General features: G+C 44.4%; 1 protein-coding gene across 1 annotated transcript in view; it reads right to left on the reverse strand.

The window, feature by feature from the left end:
* The window catches only part of DOCK10 (dedicator of cytokinesis 10), a 308,992-nt gene that overhangs the window by 184,218 nt on the left and 102,014 nt on the right, over nt 1–22,760 (reverse strand). Inside the window, exon 3 of the mRNA XM_088446281.1 lies at nt 12,819–12,908. Within this exon, the coding sequence (XP_088302407.1) occupies nt 12,819–12,908 (90 nt within the window). The remainder of the gene's footprint in view (nt 1–12,818; nt 12,909–22,760) is intronic.

Below are 22,760 nucleotides of genomic sequence, written 5' to 3' on the forward strand. Positions count from 1 at the left end.
AACATATAATCGGCCTTCTGGTGGCCCTCGACCGGCTGTCTGGCCTCCTTCGGCATTAGATTTTTTTTTTTGGTTCTATTTTCCAAATAAATTTATTAAGACAAATATACGTTGTGGCTCATTTTTAAAAACCAAAACCAAGATAGTTTAGCCTGACATAAGTAGACTGTTCCTGCAAGGATTTCCCTTTTTTAAAAGTTAGATTGTGTTTTGTCTTTGTATGTCAAACAGACACCAGAAACACATAACAGTAACAATGTCATTTCCCTTTTTGGGTGTAGTGTCAATTACAGATTTCTACATTTTCCAGGTTCCTACTTGGTGCGCAAGCTGCTTAGGCCAATCTTACAAATCCCAAGGTTGGGCCAGGCTTCCTTTTGGTGTGGATTGGGAAGCTGAAAACATATTTCAGTTTTGCTCAACTGGCGTCAGTACTGGTTTACCCCTTAGTCAAATGTAACTTGTGTTAACCTGGTTACACTTGCTGTTAACGTCCCAAAAAAGGAAGACCATTTCACTCTTCAAACATTTATTCACAACATAACAGAGAAAACAAAGTGGTCACTCCCAAAAAAAATACACAGTGATAAATTCAAATACAACACATATCAAGAAATAATTAAATAAAAACACAAAATCAAGAACTGGTTGACGAAGGACCATGCCAACATGATTCCACAAACATGGCGTTGCGATATGGGTTCCAGAATATATGCCCAAAAGGACCAGATCCAGGTTTGGTAAGGGTAGCAGGAAGTAGTGAGCGTTGGAGTGCCAAAGATTATGTGAACAAACAGAAGATGGTGAGAAAAATAAAAATAAATTAGATGTTCGCCAAAAAACACAAACACATTAGGTATAAACACTGGAGTTTTGTTCAAACTTACCTAAAAAATCTGGCCACCACATCATCGCGTATGGCCCCCCCACATACTGACCTTCGACCAACCTCGGGGGGGCCATCCTCAGGTAAGGCATCCTCTGGCTGCATTGGGACACCACTCCTTATGGCAATGTTGTGAAATATCCCACACAGGACCACAATTTTTGACACCATATCCGGCACATACATGAGCTCGCCACCAGAGCGGTGGAGGCATCTGAATCGGCCTTTTAAAAGGCCGATACAGCGCTCCACCACTTGCCTGGTGGCTGTAAGTGCGGAATTATACGCACTTTGTGGCCCTGGTGTGGGAGCCAAATAAGGAGTGAGCAGCCAGGACATGCAAGGGTATCCACTGTCTCCTGTGAACAAAAATAGACCACATCAGGAACACTGTGTATCAAGCTTAACATTGTTATGCACTAAAGGTCTCCACTTACCCAGAAGCCACGCATCACCAGCTTGTAGGTTGGTTAATTTCTGCCATATCCCTGATTGCCGGATGACGAAGGAGTCATGAGCACTTCCGGGTAATTTAGCATTCAGGGACAGGATCTGGAGGGAGGCATCACATACCACCATTACATTCAGGGAGTGATAGTGTTTCCTGTTTCTAAATATTGCCTCCAGCCGTGCTGGAGGCTGAAGTGGTATGTGAGTACCATCCACAACCCCTATGATGTGTGGGAAGCCAGCTATTTGGTAAAAATTGGCCTTGGCCACACTAAGGGCACCCATATCCAAAGGCATTTTAATAAAATGATGGAGGTGCTTGAAAAGTGCCTCCATCACTGCCCTCAGGATCCTGGAAAAGGAGGATTGGGAGATGCCCGCCACTATTCCCACCGTTGTTTGAAACGATCCTGAGGCACAGAAATGTAACACCGCCATAAATTGCGTCAGTGGTGGTATTGCTGTTGGACTGTCAATTTGACGCTCAAGATCACTTTCTATTAATGAGAGAGTGTCTATGATGATTTTGGGAGGTAGACGGTAGCGTCTTAAAACCTCATCATCGGGCATTCCAAAAAGGGTGACACGTGTTCGAAATATCTGGGGCCTTGCATGCCTACGATGCCTACGCCTGGGACGAGTTTGAGGTTGGTCGTCTTCCGGGAGCAGGGCCAGAACAATTCGCCCCAGATCTACCTGAAATTCAAAGTTTACAATGTAAGGCTTTTGACCCACCCCAAAAGTAAGAAAAAACAACTTAGCTTTCTGATACCACCCATAGCTGCTTACATGCCGGGGTATTGTCATGATACGTATAAACTGTAAAAAAGGCAACAATGAGACTTCAAAAACTTAGAGGGTGTTTTTTTTGTTTAAAAATTGTTGCAAGCCAACACAGAAAATAGCGGAAAAACACATTTGGCCATCGATGAAAACGACATTGCACACCGTACGTCAAATAGGGTTCAAATGGACCCAAAAAATGGAAAAGGGAAAAGCAAAACTGGATTATATGATGAATAAGCCGTCAAAAATGCGGTAATTAAATCGCAAATGCAAGTTGCTACACCAACAGTCAAAAATGCGGTAATTAATTTGCAAATGCAAGTCACTACACCAACAGTCAAAAATGCGGTAATTAATTCGCAAATGCAAGTCGCTACACCAACAGTCAAAAATGCGGTAATTAATTCGCAAATGCAAGTCGCTACACCAACAGTCAAAAATGCGGTAATTAATTCGCAAATGCAAGTCACTACACCAACAGTCAAAAATGCGGTAATTAATTCGCAAATGCAAGACAAAAAATGGACTTACCCAACTCGAATATATAAGATTTCCACAAAAAACTTCTTTGGGTCCGAAAACCAAAAAAAACTAAAAAAGATGAAATGAGTGTTAAACAAATTAACGAACCACAAAACAGAAGAATACACCAATTGGCCACAAATTTGAATGCACAAAACTTACCAAATCAGGAAAGGATGTGGAAAAAATGAAAAAAATGCGAACGGAAAAACCAAAGAAATGTAGCAAAAACAAACAAAAAACCAACTCTGCCAAATCCTCCAACCGCAAACAACCAAATCCAAACCACTTAACCGACAACACTCCAACAACCCCACCTCGACTCCACACACACCAAGCCATAAATAGTGTTTATTTTCCCGCACAAATTAAGGATGAATCATAGGGACGCACAATCAATGATGCGGCCGCAAACTAAGGACGCATGTATAAATACGTCACGAAATCACATAGAATTTCTGGATGATTTCATGCTGGAAGCAGAGACATGGCTTCAAACCAGGGAAACAATGGTCAAAATTGCGGCGGTAAGGCCTTCATGCATTTTGTGTCAATGATTCTTTTAAAACATAATATTGTGCAAGTTGTGAAGTGGCTAAATCTGCATATTTACCCAAATAGGTGAGGAGGATGACATGGAAGAGACTGCTGGCCCCAGTCAACCCGCCAAAGCTGGCAAAAAAAAAAGGCAGCCACATTTCACAAGCAAGGAGATGGAGGTTTTGATCCAGAAGTGCGTTGACATCCTGCCCCAGGCAGCCAGGAATATGAGCCAAAGCCAGAAGTGGAGAATGTGGGAGGAGGTCGCCGTTGCTGTCAATAGGGTGGGTGATTATGTCCGTCTAGCCCGGGATGTCAAACGGCGGTAAGTAAACACTTTCCCATCCTATAAACAAACCCCATTGTAAAAAAAAGGATAATGGTTCCAAATTCATTCCACAGATGGGCAGACTTCAAATATCGTCTCAAACAAAAACTTGCCGACAGGGCTAGGCATGCAAGGGGGACAGGTGGGGGTCCCACCCCTGTGTCATTGGAGTTGACAGACTTAGAAGAGATGGCACAGGGGTGTGTGCAGGCTGTGGAGGTGTTTGGCGTGTCCAACATGGATACGGACATGCCAGACTTTGCGGCTCCTCATGTTGGCCAAGGTAAGTCTTGTGATGTCACCAACTCAGAAATGCTATTGTGCCAATATGTAGATTCTAATGTGAGTCTTTTCTCCAATTTCCTAACAGAGACAGAGGCGGATGAGTCTGCTCCAGAGGGGAGCCTTGGGCGCAGAATTTCTGCTGGCTCTGCAGGGGAGGAACCAGTACATCCGGCTGAGGACCCTGCAGAAGCCAGTCCAGGGCGTGCCCCCTCGCAGGCAGTGGGCCTCCTCACAGAACTCAATTTTAAATCGGATTGCCATACGGAGATTCTGCAGAGGATGGACGCCAGTCTGATACGGGTGGCTGAGGCCCTGGAGCAAAATGCTGCGGCCAACGTGACCATTGGTCAGGCCCTGGCGGAAAATACCAGGGCCAACATCCGCATCGCCGATGCCCTGGAGCAGCTCGTTCGCCAGCACATGGTGGAGCCGACCTCCCTTCCTGCCGGAACATCCGGATCCTCCACCTCTGGCACAACATCAGCCAATCCTCCAAATGTGCCTAGCCCTGTGCCTAGTCCAGAGGCCACAACATCTGCCTCTGGACAGGCCAGCCCGATGGCATCCCGGACCCGGTCTGGCGCCCACCCTCACCCAGCCAAACGGGCGAGAAAACGGTGACAGCAATGGCGACTTTTCCCACACTCCTTCTGTGCTTGGCTCATATTCCTTTCTGGTCAAAACTTCCCTCTCCTTTCTTGTGAAATGTTTTTAAATTTTGTATTTACGCTTATGTTAGTAGTTATGTTATATTTTTTTTTGGATCAAATATCTTGGCCACAAAAAAAGGCAATACAATATTAGGCCAATTTGTTTGTGTGTAAACAATAAATTAAAACAAAACACTGACATTGTATTGTGACATTATTGTACAAATGGGTTACATTTAATCCTGGCCTTAAACGCAAAAACTGACCCTCTTTAAAAAAAAAAAAGGCCTCTTTAAGGAACGTTTAAAAAATCACATAGCGATGCAAATTCCACAGTAAACCAAAAAAAAGGGGAGCTAATTAAAAGATGATGACATTATTGTTACAATAGGCCATAACCACCAAATTGTGGCCAAAATAAAACACCAAAAATGTACGCTAATTGATTGTGTAATCATGACATTAGCAGCTCTGATTTCCACCTGCGTACGCTTTTGTGCTATCCCAATAAACTGCTTTCCAAACACATACCAAGCCGGATTTCAATCCAACACTAATTACTTTACTGACCAGCCGCGATTAATCGCTGCACCATCGTGGAGTCCCGGGACGGAGGAGAAGGCCATCGCCAATGTGGTCGAGTAATCCTGACCCTAAGCTGTGCGAGCATTTTGAAGGGAAAGTGGATGTTTCAGTGACGTATGAGACGGTCCGAACACATTTGACGTTCGCATCTGCTAATGTATGTACGCCCCAAAAACGCCTCGCCACGCCTGCGTTTTTTCATCTCCACCCCCGTCAACACCCAAAAACGCCCTGTTCTGTCAATCACATTTGACATGTCACTTCCTGTACGCTATTTTAGGAACGAGAGAAAAAAAGCTCGCAATCTGCCGTACGCACATGCGCAGTGTAACACCGACGCATGCGCGGTTAGTCAACATCGGAATGCAACGAGCGTACTGTTGTTAACGTGCGGCTCTGAATGAGGGCCATTGTCTTTCCAGTAGAACTGCAGGTCCCAGCAAGCGTCCCTCGCATGCTGGTACTTGGAGAACCACAAGTACCAGCATGCGGGGCATTAAGGACCCACTGGGACTTGTAGTTCACCTGTAAAGAAAGGTTGTTAAAAACACACACACCTTACAGTATAACTTTAATACATACATACATACATACACACACTCACACAGTGCTCACCTATCTTACCTCCAGTGGTCCCCTTCTCCAGTAAGCATCCATGGGTTAAAATAATAAAACGAGAAACCCATCGCTTTAAGGAATAATCATTCTAACCAGAATGATTATTCCTTCCCGAATGAAGTGCACAGACGCGGCTTCATCCTTTGAAGCTCTGTGTCTGTGCGTTCATTGGCTGAGAGAGGTCAGGCTCCGCCTCTCAGCCAATGAACGGCTCCTCCATTGTACTCAAAGGTGGGAGCCGCAGGGTTACTAAAGTTTATCCTGTGGCTCCCACCATTGACTTCAATGGAGGGAGCCGTTCATTGGCTGAGAGGCGGGGCCTGACCTCTCAGCCAATGAACGCACAGACACTGAGCTTCAAAGGATCAAGCCGTGTCTGTGGGCTTCATTCGGGAAGGAATAATCATTCTGGGTTGGCAAAGTCCAGGGCTGGTTGTGTTTTGGGGGGTGACCTCATGTCAATTTTTTTCTTAATTTATCTCTTTTATTGCTTTTTACAGTGAAATACATGCAGGCATCTCACTGATGTCTACATGTATCTGTGTCAATCTGACCTGCTCATGCTCAAGTCGAAAGCATGAAGCAGGTCTATTGTATTGGGGATTTGAAGAGTGATTTGAAGTCCGATTTTGAGGACGATTTCAAATCGAATGATAGTAAATAAGGGTTTTGTGTGTTGGGCTATGTAAAAGTACCAATGTTTTTCTGATGGTCGATTTGAGGGCGATTTGAGTCCAAAGTCGATATGAAATTCGATTTTACATGCGATTTGGCCTTTAGTAAATACTCAAAACCAAAATCGAATCCAAATCGAATGAAAATCGCACCTCAAATCACTCAAAATGCCAAATCGACCTTTAATAAATATACAATATTAAACAATTACATAAATTTACTCCTTTATTTTGTAATACATTGAGTTCATATATCATCTGTCTATCATGGTAATAATTACATATAAATAATTTCGGTTAGAGACCAAAGGAGACTCGATGACTTATTTTATTATATATGTCTACACTCCCCTTTTTTTTGTTATATTGTTTGTTTCAATAACTTTGTGGAATTAATTTTAATATTTAGCTGTATTATATTCATCTAATTATCAATAAAAGTGAAGTTTTACATAGATATTGGCCTTCCCTTTCGGCACATCACCTAGAACAACACTTATTTTTCTCTTTACGTTCCTGAATTAGATATTGTTGTTAGCTGTCGTACCCTCGCAGTGATTGAAGTATGTAAATATAATTTGGATATATTTGAGGTATCAGAAATATTATTCTTAATCATTTCTTTTAATACTTGTGCAATTTATCTTCCCTTTCACAATACTATGCACAGCGATAACAGATGAAGTGACAGAAGTATGTAACAGTATTTGTAAAAGCTATTTGTAAAAACTATTCCATCTCTTGTGATCCAGCAGTATTAATGCGCTTTAAGTCTATCTTCACAATGTATGAACACATTTACGTATTTAATTTGAATTGCACATATTGGAAAATGTTTTTGGGTAGCAACTGTGATTTTGACATAATACAATAGAATAGAATAGATAGATAAAATTAAACAAAGGATTGTAGCTTTGTTAAAAAGCACAAAAGCTATCCGTGGTCCTATTAAACATACAACACACAAAAACACTGACCAATATTACACAGATTCATAAACAAAGTAAATATAGCACACAGGGGTCTATTCAGCTATTTACATAAAAAAAGCGGAAACTATGATTTCCGTATTTTTGATGTAAATCCCCTATTCAGCAATGGGATAATGGAGAAGATAACGCAATTATCTTCTCCATTAATTCCCTGCTTGCAGAGTACCGCACTATAGGGATCAGCCATTGATCTCTACGGTGCTTTAACGCTTTTTGCTATTCAGCAAAGCAAAAAATGTTAAATCACTCGAACAATCACTACTTTATATAATATAACGCCATCTCAGAATGCCGTTATATCAAGAAACTACTTGAATATCCTGAAAACTACAGGGACAGGGGGAAATTTTCCCATAAGTCCCTGTAGTATCGTGTAACACCGCCCAGTCTCCATCCCTGCTTCCCGGTGACTGCCGGCGGGTAAGTCCAACTAGAGCATGTTAAACCTGCCAAAAGTGATTGACATGTGTATACAGGCTTTATACTAGCCTGTATACATGTATAATATATTTATGTGCGATTATATTTAACATTTATATATGAATGCTAAATATTAAAGCACATAAATATACATGTATACAGACTAATATAAAGCCTGTATACACATGTCAATCACTTTGGACAGGCTGTATTTGCACTTACCTATCTGCGATCACCTCGAAGCAGAGACGGAGACTGTTTGGAAGCGCATGACTGAGCATACACAGTAGCATAAACAGAAGGTATTGTTTTCAGAAACTGATAACAATGTCTTCTGTAACATCGCAGGGACAGCGTGTTACCCTGCATTAAATAATGCTGAATAGCAGCCACGGCACCCAGTTTGGGAATCACTGGTCTATAGAGTTTCACTTTTGGCCTATTTCAGTTTTCCATTTATATTCAAAATCTTTTGGATGAGAAGCGCAATATAAGTGGCAGAATTAGTAACTATAGCAAGTAAACTAGTAATTAATTTTCCAGAAAAATGGAACTGAAGCCCAAAAGAACCACAGCGCATGCATGAGCTGGCATGCTGGGCCACACAAGCAGCAAAGGCCCCACGACTGGCTGGCAAAGTTTATGGGTACTCTTACCTCTGCAAGCCAGTACCGCTCACTTGCTCAAGCAGATGTTTATTACTAAATTACAGCCATAGATTTTCTGTGATGAGCATCGAAAGAAAAGTATTTGCTGTTGCTGCATATTGACAAATAGACCCCTAAGTCACCTGTGCATGACTAAAGAAATCCTGAAAACATGAGCTGTTGATGGTGCTTTAGAACTGGAGTTAATAAACTATTGGCTAAAAGGAGGAGTAGGATGTTTTTTCAGAATGTAGGCAAGGTTCACTCATGTATTGTGCCCCCTTGAAATAAATTAGTTTCAATCATGTAGTGACAGAGATGGGTTTTGCACTAATTGATAATATATATTTGAAAGGTATGAAAATATAAAAGTATAATAGGTATATGGTAGAACCCACTCAAAGATCAAGACGTCATTATTAATATCATATAGTGTTTATATATGTATTCTGAATAAAAGTAACAATACTATAACAATAAAAATACAACAATATACTCACATTAATAATCTAGTAATAACAGCATGAATATTAGCAGCAGCCCACTGGGATCTAATGCACTATAATAAGAAATCCTTAGAGTCCAGACCTGAACAATCGATAGTCAGCTTTGAAAAGCACATTTCTGTAGGAACCTCACCAAATCCAATCGGAAATGGACACCAGAGTCTGCTCTTATGTACACAGGTCTCCGGACCTGTCACAGAGTGCACCGTCTCATGCTGATAATAACGCTGTGTGTGCAGTGGCGGCTGGGTGTCTCAATGATTTCACGGGCAGAAGTCAAGTCAGCATGTGACGGCCCCAATTTATGGTGTACCGGTGATTCGTTCCCTTAAATTGCGGACCTCAAATTAGTCCATGCATATATTCCACAATGGAAGCGAATGATGGTAACAATCAAAGGTCACTTTTCGTATGGAAGATCCAGCGGTAGTACAAGTCCTCTGACCGTTTCCGCTCCCCTGCTGGAGGCTTTATCAAAGAGCATGTTGATGGAGCATTAGGACTGGAGTTAAGAAACTATGGGCTGAAAGGAGGAGTAGGAAGGTTTTTCTAAATGTAGGCAAGGTTCATTCATGTATTGCGCCCCCTTGAAAAAAATGACATACAATCATGTAGTGAGACAAGATTATTAAATAAAGGGCCCCATATATCTGCCCTCTGTTTTCCCAGTTCCTCGATCAGACCGGAACCGCCAATCCGCCAGTCAAAAATGTAAATCGGCAGCCATCGATGATCACTGATCCGTCAATGAATCTGTGAAATTCTTCATATTAAAAATCCCTGATTTGCTTATTCAAATAATATTTTGGTCGGGATCAACAAATCAGTGTCATGACCTGGCACTGGGAAAACTCAGTTAGAGTACTGGGAGTCAGGGTATTAGTGTGTTTTGTCAGCAGGTGAGGAGGAAGTAGGAAGAACTTCCTCCTCAGCTAGATCCGAGTGCTGGTGACACCTGACCAAAGGCTCGGAGTATAACTCACTGGTGGTTTTCACCAGTGGCCCCTCCAATTGGGATTTGGTCTTTGTGGCACCCAGTGAGCAGGTTGCGTCCCTCTGGTCAGGTACCTGGAAACTAGCAGTGAGACAGGGTGACATGGTTGAGAAGAATAAGTAATACAAGGGTGGGTATTCTGCGCTCCGCTTATTGGGACAATTCTAAAATCTCAGTAAAGGAGTAATATAAACATCAATAGTATCAGTCCGGTAGTGAGTGGAACAAATATTTGCTCACAGTCCGTGTTACAGAGTGTTATATCGAATCGTCCTGTGGGTATTTTTCCTTTTCTTATATCCCTTCAATTGGATACTTCATTCATCCTCAATGTAGTACCTGCATTTGGATTTCCGGGGTGTTTGTCACGATGGCACTCAAGGGCTCTAACTTTATATTTTGCAAGGATTTGTTCGAACCTCAGTGCCTTATTAGATGTGCAGTCAGCTGCACCCCGATTTAGGAGCGTGACCAATACATATTTACTTTTCTTGAGAAGAATAAGTGTTTGCACTGTAGAATACACTGGTAATTAGACACTAAAGGATCACAAGTAGAGAATACACTGGGAGTGTCAGGTAGAGAATGCACTGGGAGTGTCAGGTAGAGAATGCACTGGGAGTGTCAGGTAGAGAATGCACTGGGAATGTCAGGTAGAGAATGCACTGGGAGTGTCAGGTAGAGAATGCACTGGGAGTGTCAGGTAGAGAATGCACTGGGAGTGTCAGGTAGAGAATGCACTGGGAGTGTCAGGTAGAGAATGCACTGTAAGTGTCACGTAGAGATTATCTACAGGGAATGTCACAGATGAACTGCACTAGACAATAGATACACAGAATACCTTCGAAGAGTGACACAGGGAGTTGACACAAAAAATATTCCAGAAGAGTATAACAGAGGATCAGTACTCAGGTTAGCACTGGGATATATCTCAGGAGATCCGTACGCAGGTTAGCACTGAAGTGCCCCACAGGAGATCCAGACACAGGGTAAGGTAAATACTTGAGAGTGTTACTGGAGATCTAGATGCAGGATAAGGTAGACACTTAAGAGTGTTACTGGAGATCCAGACGCAGGATAAGGCAGACACTTGAGAGTGTTACTGGAGATCCATTCCCAAGATAAGGTAGACACTTGAGAGTGTTACTGAAGATCCAGATGCAGGATAAGGTAGACACTTGAGAGTGTTACTGGAGATCCAAGCGCAGGATAAGTACTGAAGGGTATCACTTGAGGTCCAGACACAGTATAGCATTGAAGCATTCACTGAAGGTCAGTACGAGGACTGATAGATATAACACTAGAAATCAGTACGAGGACTGAAATATATAACACTGGAAATCAGCACAAGGACTGAAGTATCACACTGGAGATCCTGATGCGGAGTAGCACCGGAGAATATCAGAATGTGGAGCCTGGAACGTTGTAACAGCCACAGTCACTGGAAGTAGTGAAGCAAAGTTGTTCAGGCAACTTCCTGTTTCCTGGATTCCTGCTTTATACCCTTAGGTAGCTGTCAATTGGAGGAGAGAGTCATCTGAGAGCTGGCAAGGCTACCATTGGATGAGGGACAAGTCATGTGATACAGACCAACATGGCTGCGCCCATGACCACCACTAAAGGAACCAGGACGCACGCATGGAAGTCCTAGCAGACCCCGGGGAGAATACTCAGCACGCCACCTACAGCTGCACCTGACGTCTGACCGCCTGGGTGATCAAGGATGCCAGTGCCGCGGTGAGTAGTGCCCAATTCCAGGCTGCATCCTGACAATCAGTGATATCCAACATATTGTATTTCACCAATACCACAACCCCGGTGTCGGGGGATCGGGAAATTGGTCCAATACATCGCAGATGTATGGTGGCATTAAGCTGTAAGACAGGGTACATTTACAGGAGTACTTGTGCATGTGGGGACCGCAGAGTACTTCTCTCCTATGCATCTCCTTTAGATGGGTGCTCTGGTAGTGTCAGTAATCGGGGGTTATCCTATAATTGCACTAGCCAGGTGCACTTTGTGTGGTCACGTGAATTTTTATGCACACAAATACCAATGTGGCAAAAACATTCAAGAAAAAAAGTGAGACGTCTAATAAAGACAGACAGGATATCACATCTTTGGCTATTTAAAACTGAAATTGAATAAAGTTAGCATTATTCAAGGTGGAAGGTTGTAATAATGAATAGGGTAATGTTAAAGAGGTAGTATGCAGCACTTTAAGTTTAAAGGGACTTTTCTCCATTAAGTACATTACAAGATCACTTATGGGATTGAGAACCGATATAGGAATGTGTGTGCGGCGTGCCCAAAATACAATAAACTTCAAACTTCTGTCTACTATTACATTTTAGTCACACGCTAAACTTTTCCATTTGTTTTCTTACATGCTTAAATTAGTCATGAGAGTAAGCTGGCTTTATTTCAGGGGTCACATTTGTACACTTCACTTTATGTTCTTCATTAAGACGTCTTTCCTGTATAAAGTGCACCTGCTTGGCAATGGATGACAATCGATCTCTGGCATCTCTGAGGACGTGTGAAATGTAAGTCATAAAGAAAGCCCCACATTTATACAGAAGCCCCCTGCCCCAAATGTGCAATCTTGCTTTTCAGAATAATTTTTTTGGTGTAATATGAAGCCCATTACTGCAGCAAGTCTGCGCTCACCAAGTAATAACCCAATCCGCTATGCTGTTCTCATCAGAAAGAGTAACATTACAGGAGCTGCCATCCTGGTTTGCTAATTAATGTGCACATAGGTGTGACGTCCGGCCTGATTACTACTAATATACTGTACTTCTCCAATGAGAATAAAGTGTAAAAGACTGAGTAAATTTATTATTATTATTATTATTAATAATAAGTCAGACTATTAAGATATTGACAGTACAGTTTATTGCATTTGAATATTACGTAAATTCTTCATATTTACCTCTTTAACCAATAAATGTTCAACCTTTTGATCAGCATCTTCTGGTACAGTGGAATAAACTGTTTGGGGCTCCAGAGGGACAGTCTCTACCTAACAAAGGAAAAGAGAAAAAAAATAACTGTGCTTAAAACAATATGATTTATATAAATTCTTACATGACCACTAAATAAGTGACACATAAAGGGTTACATTTGAGGCTGTGCCATTATTATGGGGATAAGATAGGCACTTACTGCACATACTGCACTTTTGCACCAAATGAGAGGTGGATCGGGTGAGGGGGTAATGAAGGTAAGGGGGGCCTATTTATCAAATAATGTTTGCGGCCTATGCCCCGAAAACAGCAAATATTGAGTATCACCTATATGTACTGTAAGAAAGAGGATATCCCAGATATCTGCTGCAGTCCCTCCATTTTCTATAGCAGCCGCAGCCCCCACAGCCTTACGGTTTGGACCCTAACATCTAACAACATCTGAAGATGGCGTCAGCCGCTGTAGCCTATGGACTACACTTTACACAATGTATCTCCTCCGGAACCCTTCCCAGCAGTGGCCGCCTCAAATGTACGGTCAGCGGGCTGTGCATGCGCAGTAACGTGCCAGAGCTCTCGATATAGTAGTGAAGTGACCGCTAACACCCACAGGGACAGGCTCCTTTCAGAGCCCCTGTTCCCACATGTGTTTTTTTAACATTCGAACAGTAAATAATTTCTTAATTGATATACATGCTCCAAGATGGGTACAGTAGGAATGTATGCACATGAGAGACACATCCCAAGATACTGTACGCCTCCTATACATAATGATATTGATGATGTGCTGATTGACCACTCCAGATGATAATACCTAATTAATAAGTGCTGCAGATATATTAAATCAAGCCACCCATATGCATTATTTACTAGTAAAGTGACCTGACATATGCCGCATCACCTCAGTCTGCGCTTTCCTCAGGGCCACCCCCTCTCTGTTTGCTCCGCCCATTGCTCCAGTCCACCCCGCCCCCTCGTTGCCTGCTACTCTGACCTGCCTGCCCCCTTTTCTGCTCCCAGCCCGCTCCTCCACTCCATACAAATAGTATAATGTGACTTTAGCATCTAAAATTAACACTGTCTAGCTGCATCTCCCAACATTAAGACACACAATTTTGGGACAAAGTAAATTCTTCTCTATTCAAACTGTGCCTAGAAAAAACCCTCTTTTGGGCAAAACTGTGCCCTTTTTAAGGTTTGTGATTTGTTACTGTCTCAGGACAGTCAGGAGGTATTCTACTATAGTCAGTGGCGTAACTAGGGCAGGGCGAGCGGGGTGCGTGCCCTGGGCGCCGTTGGACCGGCGGCGCGGGGGGGCGCCGCCGGCCACGGTACCGGCCCGCCCGCCCTAGTTAGCCAGTGTAGCGCCGACCGCAATGAGTGCGGTCAGCGCTACACATTTACACAGGACCGGCGCTAGGCTTCCAGCGCCGGTCCTGTGCTGCACGCCTGAGCCTGTTCCCTCCCCCTGAGCGCTTGCCCAATAGCGCCAGGAGGCGGGCTCAGGCTGTGCATAACACACGCATCGCCGCCAGCGCTGGCGGCGATGCGTGTGTTAAACAGCAGCCAATGAGAGTCAGATAGACTCTCATTGACTGCTGCAGCACCCACTGCAAGAGCCGGACTTCCGTTCGGCTCCTGCAGTGGGTAATGGGACTGACGTCATGACGTCTGTCCCATAATGCTGAGCGCGCCAGCCCGGGCGGGAGCGGCGTCAGGACCAGGAGCAGAAATTCAGGTAAGTATATTTTAAAAAATATATATATATGTTTTTTAAAACCTATCTGCACAACGGGGGAGGGGGGTGGCTACTACTGGGGGGACCTCTACTGGAGGAGGGGTGGCTACTACTGGGGGGACCTCTACTGGGGGAGGGGTGGCTACTACTGGGGGCGCCATTGGGAGGACCTACTCTACTGGGGACTACTACTTGGGGGGGAACTACCACTGGGGGCATTATAAAAGGGGCCTACTACAAGAGGCACTGCACTCGGGGGACCACTACTGGGGGCAATAATAGGAAGGGCCACTACAGGGGGCACTGGATAGGGGGATTACTACAGGGTGCCTGCATAAGGGGACCACTACTGGGAAAACTGAATGGGGGGGACTACTGCTGGGGGCACTATATAAAGGGCACTGCATAGGGGGGGGGACTACTACTGGGGGCACCATATAAAGGGCACTGCATAAGGGGATACCGCTACTGGGCGCACTGCATTGTGGGGACTGCTACTGGGGGCACTGCATAAGGGGGAACACTACGTGGGGCACTGCATTTGGGGGACCACTACTGGGGGTACTGAGTAAGCGGAACTAATTGGGGGCTGTATAAGGGGGACCACTACTGGGGATACTGTATAAGGGGCACTACTATGGGCCTGCATAAGAGGGACCACAACTGCATACTGGGGGTACTGTATAAGGGGAACTACTGGGGTTAAGGTGCATATGGATAGGAATGTTCAGCGTGAAAATAAAGGGGTGTGTCATGTTGACACGCCCCATTTTTAAGTGACCACGCCCATCTTTTCCCCGCGCGCGCCTTCGCCGCGCGCAGAGCTCAGACTGTTGCAGGGGGGCTCCCTTTTCAAATTTGCCCTGGGCTCCAAATACCCTAGTTACGCCACTGACTATAGTGTAAGTAGGTGTAAAATACATACTTGTACATCTGGTGCAAACACTTCAATATTTACAGACACTGGCTGCACACTCACATGCAGTAGGCTTTTTTGCATAGTCTTTCTCTATATGGTGAGCAAAAGCATCCAACAGAGGCCCAAAACTTGTAATTCTTTTCCCAACAGGTTACAACAAAATGTGCCCCAGGACGAGAGGGATATATACAGTATTTGACGTGGTTGGCAACGATCTGTACAGTATATTTATTACAGTAACAAACAGTAGTATTGTCAGTCAGTAAAGCATACTTGCCTACCCTCCTGCACCCTTCCACTTCACTGGTGAAGTGAACAGTGTGGGGGTTTGATGAAATGCTTTGCTTTAAATCGCACATATGTCTCCCTGCCACCCGCACCATAGTATAGAAAATTGGCGCATGGCAGGGGATGGAGCAAATCCTCAGTGGATAGGAAGGCCCACATAAGAGGACTATTGGTGTAGCGCCAATATTCCTCTCATGTGGGCTTTCCTATCCACTGAGATAGGGAAGTAGATGAGTATGCAGTAAAGAGGTATATAGATCTCAGAATAACACTAAGGGGTCTATCTACTAAGCAGTGTTAGGAGACAGAGTGAAAAGTGATAAGGTGCTAGCCAATCCGCTCTTAAATGCCCTGTCACAGGCTGTGTTTGAAAAATGACAGTTAGGAGCTGATTGGCTGGCACCTTATCACTTTTCACTCTGTCTCCTAACACTGCATAATAAACTGACCCCTAGGCATCTCTCTCTGTCCTGTGATACAAAAATTATTTATCTCAGACTAAAACGTGCAGATCACTCAATAAGCAGCAAAAAGTATGGTTTGCACTCTTTACAGTTGGAGCAAATGGTTGGAAGAACATTCCTATGACTTATTCAGCCATCACTCTTTCGGGCCACCTTTTTACAAAAAAGTGTTTCATTAATGTTGCATCTGGCCTCCTTGAACTTTGTGGGCATTTGAAAATTCGGGTTGTCGGGATACCGCTGGTCAGACTCCCAATAGCGGCATTCCGATAGTCAGAATCCCAAAACCAATAGGGAAGACAGGTAAGTGTTTATCTAAACCCTACCCTAACCCTTACCCTCCCTCCAGGGGGTATGTGGTCACATTGCCGACGGACGGAATGCCGGGTGTTGATATCCCACCGCCCGAATCCCTCCGCCCGGCAAAATTCCGGCGACGATATCCCGACAGTGAACAGGATACCGACACCGACATCTCGAAGCTCCACAAACCCGATTGTCCAGACGGGTAAGTAACGGCAAAGTCCCCGGGGAAGGGGGGGTTAGGTTTAGCCACCACTGGGGGGGGTTAGGGTTAGGCATCATCCGGGAGGGTTAGGGTGAGGCTAGGGGGAAAGGGGGGTTAGGCACCACTGGGGGAGAGGTTATGGTTAGCCACCCCCCTGGAGGGTTAGGTTTAGGGTGCGGGGAGGAGGGTAGGTTTAGGCACTACTAGGGGGGAGGTTAGGGTTAGGCACCCCCTGGGGAGGTTAGGGTTAGGCACCACCAAGGGAGGGTTAGGGGGGTAGGTTAGCGTACTTACTTCCCGCTGCCGGGATTCTGAACCAGCCGGGCTTCCACTGACGGGATTTCAGCCAGGGTGCCTAACCTCCCCCCATAGTGCCTAAACCTAACCTCCCTTTCCCCGCACCCTAAACCTCACTCCCCCTCCCCGTTACCTAACCCTAACCTCCCCCCAGGTGCCTAAACATAACCTTCCACTCCCCGCGCCCTAATCTTAACACTCTCTACCCGGCGGCCTAACCCTAACCTTCCCCCTAATGCCTAACCCTAACGCCGCTACCTAATCCTAACCTCCCCCTAACACCCTGATACTTACCTTTGGGATGCCGGTGGTCGGGATACTGGTGCCGGGATCTCGACCTGTCTGGATTTCGGCGCCGGAATTCAGACCGTCGGCATCCGCACGCCTGGATGCCGACTACATCCCGAAAAGTTGACATTAACAAATTGCACATAATCTCGTTTTGCATAAAATTGTGTCAATAAATATAGTAATTGTCAGGTAATTGGAGCTTCCATTCTTTCCAAATAAACAAGGAGTGGGCCTCAAGAGATGTGTACACAATGCCGGGCACTTGCCTGGGTGTTTCCGGATGCAATTCAAAGACTATAGGAAGCCATCTCAAGGTGTATTAGAAAGTGGAAGTAAGTTTCAGTATACATGGACTGAAAACTACACCGGAAAATGAAAGATATAAAAATAATGTGCTTTTTTTTTTTTTTTTTAAAGCAGAGAAGGGATTTAAATGGTGTACTTTATAGGCATATAATAAACATGTGACTGCATTGCAAATAAAGTAGCACTTCATTATGGCATGAATACACTATCGTCATGAGGTTGCCATGCCTAGTAAAAATGTGAAAAAATGGAATGTTGGCATTTATGCAGTTGTCAAAGATGTCTGTTGCTGCAGTGCGAGAATTAGCTTGTAAGTTTTGCGCTATAATAAAACCTCTTATGCTCAACATGCCTAGGCAGTGTTCTGAAGTACATGATGGTAACAGGTTATGTATGGGTCCAGAACAACAGCAATTAGGGGTCTATTTACTAAGCAGTGTTAGGAGACAGAGTGAAGAGTAATAAGAAAGTGATAAGGTGCCAGCTAATCAGCTCCCAACTGCCATCTCACAGCACACTTGCCTACTTTTGAAAACTACTTTCAGGGAGATTGAAGGCGACAGCATAATGTGCCGCCCAAAGGGCGTGACATGGTCTGCCCCAAAGGGCGTGTCTAGCTCCGCCTATGGGTGTGTCGATTGTCAATCAGGGGTGCTAATCATTGGATACTATTGCCAGGACATTTTATGGTTAATATCAGGCATGGTTACCCTCCCAACTGTAGCAGGAGGCTCCTGAAAGTACAGAGATAGAGATACAGATACAGATATATATATATATATATATATCTATATCTATATGTGTGTGTGTGTGTGTATATATATATATATATATATATATATATCTATATCTATATATATTTGAGATAAATATATATCTATATATATATATATATAGAGAGAGAGAGAGAGAGAGAGAGAGAGAGAGATATCTATCTCTCTCTACACACACACATATATATATATATTCATAAATTGTCCTCACACAATAGTAGTCACTCCCTCATATCCAGTCAGTCACAGGTATTAACTGCACTCTGAAAGGGCACTTACTGACAGCCATCCATTTATTGTCTGTCAGTGAGTGCCCTTTCAAAGTGCACTTAGGAGAAAAGGCCACTTCACATCACTCGCTGATGTCCCCAACAGTACAGCGCTGCGGATCAGTACAGCGCTGCTGTTACTTACAGTTACTAGGCTCCGCTCCGCCCGATGAAGCCACCGCTGCTGCGCCCGTGCACACTCAGCCACACTGCTGACTAGTGCCGGCCACCGCAACCCACAACCCCGCGGTGGCCGGCCTTTAAATAACATGGCATCGCACGTCGTGGTGTCATAACGTTCCCCCGTAGGCCCCGCCCCCCGACATGCCGGAATCGCGCATGCGCAGTGCGCTCATGTCTTGTAAAAACCCGGGAGTTAAAGTAAACATTGCGGGGGAGCGGGAAGCTTCATTAAAAACCGGGAGCCTCCCGCTAAAATCGGGAGGGTAGGCAACTCTGTCTCACAGTTGTTGAAAAATGACAGTTGGGAGCTGATTGGCTGGCACCTTATCACTTTCTTATCACTTTTCACTCTGTATGTTATTAGCAAAACAATGTAGTTCCCAAATAACAATAGGACAAACCAGAACCACTAGTCATAAAACTTTACAAAGATTATGCTGCTAATATAGGAAAGTACATAGAAATATATACAAGAGTTCAGGTGTATTCCGTTGATAATTGATATATGAAAGATCAAAAGAATCACGGCCTTTAGCATAGGTAATTATGAAATTGTGCACATACTGTATGCAAACGTAAAATGCAGAATAAATGGGAGAAAAGCTATAGAAAATGTATGAAAGAGCAAATTTCAGTAATAACTTATATTGTGATCATAAAACTGTATAATATGTATTGTATTAGCCCAAACTATGCAGGACTACATACAATGAGAGTGATTACATGGCATTGAGGAACTTCCACACAGCAGTTGCTACTCAATAGTCTCCCAGACAATTATAAAACACTATAAAACACTTATGACCACATTTGAAGTTTGAACATGACAAAGGTAAGTGTGTGTGAATACAAGCAGCGAACAATTGGCACAAGCAATAACAATGTTCCCAGAGCACAATCAGCATTAAATGCCCAAAACTGGGGTAAAAACTATAAACAGTAAAGTGAACTGTGTGCAAGACATCTGGTAACCCTGATAGGGTTAGGGTGAAACAACTGAAAAAGCAAAGTAATGAACAATAATGAGCACAAAGTAAAACTGATATAAAAGAAGATGACAATTTAATTATTGAGATAACCAGTGTGGGTGCATCACCAAAACATACAAGGTGTATTAACTACGGAGTCATGTTATATGTCTAATGATTAATGATTCTTATTTCACAATGACCAAAGTAACATGGAAATAGTTATTGTAACTAATGGACAGTATACAGTATGACATCAGAAGGAATATGTAAAAATTACCTTCATGGCTCAGTCTAACTTATAGAAAGGTACTATTAAAGATTGTACTATGGGCTTGATTCAGAGCCGGACGCTATTTGCGCTCGCTCGTTCAGAAAAAGGGGGTGGCTATTTAAATTAACTGTTCGCTCTTTGCAGTCTGTTCACGCCTCTATGTCTGAACGAGCGAACAAAATATGCGAACATAATTTTGAAAAAAACGCCCCCTGGCCGCTCGCATCATACGTCATGTCCGATATTTATTAGATTAATCGAGTACATCGGATGGCGTATGAACTGCTCGCTATTCTTGTGGTTGGTTTTTCCTACCACAATCATGCGAGCAGTTCTGACTATAAAACAACCAAGTGACGTGGTCGATGACGCTGCTTTATTAATTATGCACACCCTTAAAACGCCCGTTTTGACCTTTAGGCACGCCTGCGTTCGGATCTCCACTCCCCGTTTTCAAGCACCTTCCCCTTTTACCACCCACAAACGCCTCCTCCTGTCACTCAAAATAGCAGGCATTCGCTATTTAGCGAGCACACGATTTTCGGCCGCACTGACTGGTTTGCGCATGCGTATTACAATCCGTACGCATGTGCAGTTGGGCGAACATCGCTCTGAACGAACGAACGGCCGCTTACGAGCGGCTCTGAATCAGGCCCTATATGCAATTAATATTCAAAATATGGTAGCAGTGATGTTTGTATATTGTGTTTTTTTGCGCCTGTACACAGAACCTAACATTTAGTTATTGTCAGTGTACAATATCTATTTGTAGTTGGTGAAGTAACTCCCAGTGAAAAATATGATGAGACTTTTAAGGATGACAATGAATTATCACAAAAGAGAGTTACACTCTTGCAGAAGGAAAAATCACTGATGAATACCAGCTGAAGTGCAAAGAAACAGATAAGACTGCAAAGTAGGACTAACTTCTTAACTGGATCCATATGCAGCACTTATATCCAGGATTTTGAAACCCCATAGCAACAAGCCAGTCAGTGCAAGAAAAGCTCTATAACAGCATCTAAACCATACTTGCCTACTTTTGAAAAAGCATTTCAGGAAGATGGTGAAAGCAACATAAGCGTGGTGATAAAATGGGCATGAACTGCTCATTCTTGCCGACTTTATAATTTCCTCCCTGGGAGAAGACCGATGAGGAGAAGCAGGTGGGCGGGGTTGGGGATAGGGGCCAGATGGGCTGCATCATTAAGCTGCACCCCCATGTGGTAATTTGCTGCGAACATCGCATTTTTTTATAGGGGGCGGGACCAAATGACATGATTCTCATAGAATCGCGTCATTAAAGCCCATCCCTTACCTCAGGACCCTCCGATCACCGGGAATATTCCCCCCCAAGTGGGGGGAATGCGGGAGAAGTGCCTACCCTTCCGGGGGTGTGGGAGGTTAGTCAAATCAGGTCCCGGGAGGGTAGTCAAGTGTAGTACGGCTACATCTCAGAGGCGTGTCATAAAATTGAGTTACATCCAAATATAAACGAGCCCCAAAGCAATTAGTAAGATCTATTTGTTGATGAAAACACACTGATACTTTTCAGAAAATGTATGTAGCCATAGGGATCATTGGCCCTCATTCAGAGCCGTACGCTCTGAGCAGAGCGCACACGCTCTGAATGAGGGCCGGGCTCCATTTTCATGGAGCGTCCTCCTGGACGCTCGTATAGCTGTGGGTCACCACCCACAGGCTATACGAGCGTGCTTTGTGATGGCCGCGATGGTCGAGACCATCGCGACCATCGAATTTGCGAGCCGGAGCCTGCGGTTGAGGTTTTCAACCGCAAGCTCCGGAGTGATTTTGGCTCTATCAGAGCCAAAATCACTCCCACTGACATCACTAGTGATGTCAGTGGGCCGGCTTCTGACGGGAGGCGTTCCCGTGGGAACGCCCCCGTCAGGGAGGCACGCCCACCAAAGGGGGCGTGCTGTCAATCACCATTGACAGCACGCCCCCTTTGATCGGACACAACGAGCGAAGGACTTTCCTTCGCTCGTCGCGTCTGGCGCATGCGCACGACGGAGCTCCCTCCGTCGTGCGCATGCTCAGTGCATAACATCGACCCACTTGCGAGCGGACAGCCGCTCGCGAGTGGGTCTGAATCAGGCCCATTGTGCCTTATAACCAATGCAGGGAAATGGCACTGATTATACCATTTGATGTATATAACAGCTACATAATGGGGGTAAGGTGCAATCAGGGAGATTGCTAGACTCTTCAGGAGATTGCTACTTTTTCAGGCAGTCTCCCTGACAATCAGGGAGAGTTGGCAAGTTTGATCTAAACCAGGCATGTCAAACTCAAAATCCCAACCGCAGTGGCAAATGCAGGATTTCTAGACGGGGGTTTCCAAATGCTTGATTTTTCAGTGAGTGTGGCCTGTCCATGAAGTGGGTATGAAAGCACTTATCCAGCTTTAATGTGCATCATACAAAGCAGTGGTCGAAGTGGGGCGGTATACGGCGGTATGACATACCGCCACTTCCCGGCCCCACTTCATTTTAGATGTAGAAAAGATTGCACCAGCGCTGGGATCCAGTATGGGATCCCAGCGCTGGAACAGCGGCGGCAATGTGTTAAGATGTGTCCCGCAGGGGAAACATCTCAATCGGGGCAGT

This window comes from Taudactylus pleione, unplaced genomic scaffold (assembly GCF_031769625.1).
Source record: "Taudactylus pleione unplaced genomic scaffold, aTauple2 ptg000395l, whole genome shotgun sequence".
NCBI classification, from domain to species: domain Eukaryota; kingdom Metazoa; phylum Chordata; class Amphibia; order Anura; family Myobatrachidae; genus Taudactylus; species Taudactylus pleione.